We start from the raw sequence: 5,367 nt of genomic DNA, 5'->3' as shown, positions 1-5,367 counted from the left end.
TGCAGATAGGTTGAAGCCAAACACGTCGTCTTCCATCTTCCAGCACACACCTAGAGCTCTTGCCTGGGGAAGATCATCTAGGTTCAGGTCAATCATCATCATCATCAATTTATTATGCGTCTTTTCAGACAATACACATACACATTTCACTTTCCAATAAACACACCAGCAGTACAGATACTGCATGTAGGACGATGAACACAACACTAAAACGCAATTGCAAAGCACATTAACAAGTCAACACATTTGTGAAAAAAACCTATGAGCACAGAAGCCTCACGAGACGACGGGACATCACTGTCTGGCTGGAATCTTTGTGAGGTTGAAGCCACCGAGACGGCACAGACTTCTCAGATCTCCGGCCACTTCGATGGCTTCATCTTCTGTCTCGTCACTCCTCAGACAATCGTCAACGTAAAAGTTCTGCTTGATCACCTTCTGAGCTTGTTCACCAAAGAGACCTCCGAAGTCCTCTGAGGTCCTTCTCAGCGCGTAGTTTGCGCAACTTGGCGACGAGGTTGCTCCAAACAGGTGCACTGTCATCCGGTACTCTTTTGGTGCGCTTTTCATATCCCCTCCTGGCCACCAGAGGAATCTCATGACATCCCTGTCCTCCACTGGCACTCCGACTTGGTAGAACATTGACTCAATGTCAGCCACGAATGCTACAGGAGACTCTCTCAAGCGAATGAGCACGTCTGCCAGATTGTTTGTCATGTCAGGGCCCTGTAGCAAGACGGAGTTGAGGGAGATTCCCCGATACTTCGCTGCACAGTCAAAAACTACGCGAATCTTGTCTGGTTTTTGTGCATGGTGCACTCCATGATGCGGGATGTACCAGACTTTCCCATCGGTTCGATCCTTACTCTCTTCAGGAACTGCTTCAGCATAGCCCTTGTCAATCATTTCTGTCATGTACGCAGTGTACTTTCGATGCAGCTCTTCGTCTGATGTCAGCTTGCGTTTCAGACCAGCCAACCTCTGGGTTGCCATCTGTCGGTTGCAGGGGAGTTCTGGATTGTCTTCTCTGAACGGCAGCGCTATCTCGTAGTGACCGCTGTCTTTCCTGGTGCAGGATGAGCTCACATGCTCCATCCACGCATGGTCCTCTCTGGACATTCCTTTCTCATTGAGACTTGAGGTGTCCTGGACGTCTTCGTTGTACATGTTTATGAACATCTGATGTACGTCTGTATCTCCTATTCCGACTCGGTTCACTTTGATGGTGTCACTCTTTGCAGTCTTCACGGGTCCGTTGACCACCCATCCTATCTTTGTTTTCACAGCAAACGGCTCACCAGGCTTCTCTCCATGAATGATGTCCCACGGTTCCATGATCTCTGAGACATCGTTCCCTATCATGAGACCGATTTCCGCGTCTATTTCCGGTATGTCGATGTCTTGAAGATGAGGCCAGGCCTGCAGATCTCGCTGCTTTGGAATGTCTTCTGATGTCACTGGAATTTTCCGCAGACTGTAAACGGGCGGAAGGGAGACAAACTCTGTCTGGCACATGTCACTAACCTGCATTCCTGTCACGATTTGACTGTCCACTCTCGTCACGTTCGGGTCTACTGTACTCAGTGAGAGCTGCGCTGGCTCCGTTTCTCTCACTTCCAACTCGCGAAGCAGGGATTCGGTGCAGAAAGTAGCAGAGCTTCCGTTGTCCAGAAAGGCGTATGTGCTGACCGTCTTTCCTCCGTTGACGCGGACCTTCACTGGAATGATCGACATTCCACTATGCAACTTCGAAGCGCCGGCCACAATGTCCACAGCTCCATTTTTTACCATAGTCTCTGAGGGAGCTTGGTGCGGATCGGTCTGCTTCATTGGCGCCGGACGGTCCTCATGCAGTAGAGTGGGATGACGACCGTTGCAGACCTCGCAGGACTTTCGTGATCTGCACTCAGCAGCTCTGTGCCCTCGGCGAAGGCATCCAAAGCACATGCCGTGTTCCATCAGGAACTTCCTTTTCTTTTCCGAGGTTTCTTTCTGTAGTACAGGACAGTTTTCCAATAGATGGTCATCCGAGCAGCACCAGCACTTGTACTTCTCAGACCTCTGTTCTACACTTGTAGCGAGACAGTTCGTTTTGTGTGACTTGTCTGGCTTCGGATGAGCGTAGCTCTTCGCTTCCCTGGGTTCGGTGACATGATTCCCGAACAGTGGATCGGATACAACTCGAACCTCGCTTTCGACGAATGACGCCAGATCGTGAAAAATGACGCTTCTCCCTGAGTCCTGGATTGCAACAGCTGTGCGTCTCCAACGATCCTGCAGATGAGTGGGCAGCTTGCTCACCACACTTCTCAGAAGACCCGGATGGTCTAGTTCTCTCACTGAAGAAGGACCAGTTGACATGGAGGAACTGCAGCCTGTGAGGAAAATGGAAAACTTGTCCAGTCCCTTTATGTCATCGCTCTTGATGAACGGCCAGGATAGCAGCTTGTCCACCATGGCAGACGCCATTCTGCGTTCGTCTCCGTACCGTCGTTGCAGACGGGTTCTGGCCTGGGCGTAGCCCTCAGTCGCTGGAAGCAAAAGACAGCTTTTTACGATGTATTTTGGTTCTTCTGTCGTGTACTGCTCCAGATACAGCAGTTTTTCCTTGTCGGTTTCCAGTTTTGAACCGATCACGCTATCGAAAGCCTCGATGAATAGAACGAAATCTGCGATATTACCATTGAATGTGGATATTTCCAGTCTTGGAAGGCCGCTTCGAACCTGCTGCATGAGCAATGCCTTCATCACGTCGCCTCGTTCCATTTCCGGATCATTTTTTGGAGGTGGAGGCAGGCTCTCTGTTGCCGGAAGCTGTGGCCTGTTGTAGGCCTCTTCGGAGGGATCCATGTCTTGTCCTATTGATGCATCCGTACGATTCTGTCCAATAGGTAGGCGTCCTGGGTGCTGAGACTGGTTAATCAGATGATCTGAACTATTACATCCATCACCCAAATTTAACTGACGCTCCGTATGCAGCGATCGACTTAACACGCGCACTGCAGGGGGGGGGGGGTTGTTTTCAACCCCCCCCTGTGGTTTTTCGCAAATTGCGAGAAAACGGCGGCGCGTAGCGCCGCCAAATTTTGCATACCTGTTCTCACAACTTTTGCACACCTTGAGTAAAAATTTTGACCCCAGGTGACCTATGGTCAGGTCACCAGGTCAGGTCAAGTGACCCTACCTCGAAACGTAAATTTCGAAGTTTGCAATCCCACCAAGCCCACAGTTGTTGAGATATGATCTTGAAACCCACAGGAAATAGTAAAGTCATCACGAGCTACAACTTGTATATCTCGGAATTTTTATATCGATGACCTGAGGTCAGGTCATTTTTGCGACCGGCCCATTATAAGTCAATGGGAGAAATTTCAACTTACTCTGAATGCCATCCTATGACTTCAATACGCTCAGGATCATAGTATTACAGGTCCCTGTTGGTGATTTCACCGAAACATATCACTTATGACCTTTGGAAGGTGATCTCCAGGTCATCTTAGGTCACCTGAGGTCACCAGCGGTTTTTCTTCAATAACTTGAGATTGAGTAGAGATAGAGACTCCGTTCGACGTTTATCGTGTTTTTCTCGTCAATTCGGATCGAATGATATGCAACATGACCTATTTCGGTCAGGTCATGACCTTGACCTGAGGTCAAATTTTCAACTTGACCTTTCGAGGTCATATTATATATCATTCGATGCGCCTTGACGAGCTAAGAACGATGGCGTTCGAATCGATCCTCTGTCTTGTGTGCAAGACAAGTTATTCAAGAAAAACTACCGCGAAATTCCTGTTGTGAAAATCGTAACATTTTGTCTTCGGTGACCTCTGGTGACCTCGTTTTTGACCTGACCCAAAAATGATTTTAGTATTTCTTGTCGATCTCATCTTAACCTATCCAACGCCGTTTACCGCTTGTCGCTACGTTGCGCCGTTTTCGAGATCTCAGGGGGGGTTGTTTTCAACCCCCTCCCCCTGCAGTTCGTGTTCGGCTCAGACCCGCTGCAGTGCGCGTGTTAAGCGTGTCTGCGGAAAAACCAACCGATCAGTATCGACCATGTCTATGCCGTGACCTGCTGATGGACCCGATGGGGCTTCCCGTCTTTCCTGATCCTCAGCCAGCAATATTTGACGATGCATGGAGTTTTCCGCTGCACCTTCATGATGGAGATGATCAGACGATCGACTCCCACAGTCTCGTGTGTTGAGGATGCGCTCCTCCTCCGTAATCGCTTGGGCACGTGCTTCTGCTTCCTTTATCTCGATGCGGAGGGCCAGGTCTTCTTTCCTTTGACGTATCTTCAGTTCCATTTTCTTGATTTTCATCATCTCTTGTAGCTCCTGTTCCTCCACATCTCTCTTCTCCTTCAGCATTGCTGCTCTCGCTTTCAACTCAGCCGTCTTGGCAGCTTCTGCCATCCGTATTGACGTCTCGGAGCGACGTGATTGATCAGAATGACGGGAGCTTCTGGATGCCCGCGACAGAGCAGAACGTGGGCGCTCATCTCGAATGGTTATCTGGGAAGCACTATCATCAGGACTGACATCATGGACAGCGTCTCTATCTGAACTCGAATCACCCGTCTGTGCCGCCCCAGGCAGGGCTCCACCGAAGTCAGAGACATATGAATCAGGGTCACAACCTTCTTCATTCAGAGCCTGGGTAAGACGTTGTACTAGCACTGCTTTTACACCCTTGCAATCTATCTCTCTCTTCTGCAATTCGTACTTTAGCGCTGGTACAGTGAGCCTTTCCATTGCGACAATTAGGTGCGGCCTTAACAACTAGCACATAACTAATGCCTGTCCTAATGAACGAATCTCATACATGTAACACTTGACACGAATGAGTCAGCTATGCGACATTTACATTGCCACAATGCACAACCGCGACGATCAATACAATTTCAATACAATTTCAGAGCTCCAATGCTGCAGCAGTAAGACAATGGCAAACACAACGCTCTGCAACTGAACCATTGAATCACTTTGAATGACTCACTAAATCGCTCTGAATACTGACTCATAAAGTCACTCTAAAGCCGGCAGTGGGCTGACTCACGATTGCAGACTGCGAACTCTGCAAACCGCTGCGACCTGAGACGCTGGCTCCTCCGGCGCGGTCTGGTGCAACATGATGCCGAGCCGCGCTGGTCAGCGCGCCGCAGCAGCAGACTCGGCGGCAGACGATTCTCCGGCGGCAGATAGCTCCGGGCCGTCCGACGCCACCATGTAGAAGAAGCTTCCGAAACTGTTACCTCCTCGGACTTGGATTGTTCGCCTCCGTTATACGCGCCATCATGTTTAGATGTTTATTGGCGGTTTCTAAAAACACAAGACAGAACATTCTATAAACACACAAAAG

General features: G+C 49.5%; 1 protein-coding gene across 1 annotated transcript; it reads right to left on the bottom strand.

Annotated features, from left to right (window-relative positions):
* Positions 1-294: 294 nt before the first annotated feature.
* On the bottom strand, positions 295-4,421 carry LOC122365846. Its single transcript, XM_043337428.1, has 2 exons — positions 4,023-4,421; positions 295-2,991 (listed from the first exon to the last, which is right to left on the bottom strand). The coding sequence occupies exons 1-2, from the start codon at positions 4,419-4,421 to the stop codon at positions 295-297; spliced, it is 3,096 nt and encodes a 1,031-aa protein (XP_043193363.1).
* Between the last annotated feature and the right edge of the window lie 946 nt (positions 4,422-5,367).

The sequence above is a fragment of the Amphibalanus amphitrite genome, unplaced genomic scaffold (assembly GCF_019059575.1).
Source record: "Amphibalanus amphitrite isolate SeventyFive unplaced genomic scaffold, NRLGWU_Aamphi_draft 000767F_arrow, whole genome shotgun sequence".
Lineage (NCBI taxonomy): Eukaryota > Metazoa > Arthropoda > Thecostraca > Balanomorpha > Balanidae > Amphibalanus > Amphibalanus amphitrite.
The sequence above is the reverse complement of the archived record's forward strand: the minus strand, read 5'-3'. Positions and strand labels throughout refer to the sequence as shown.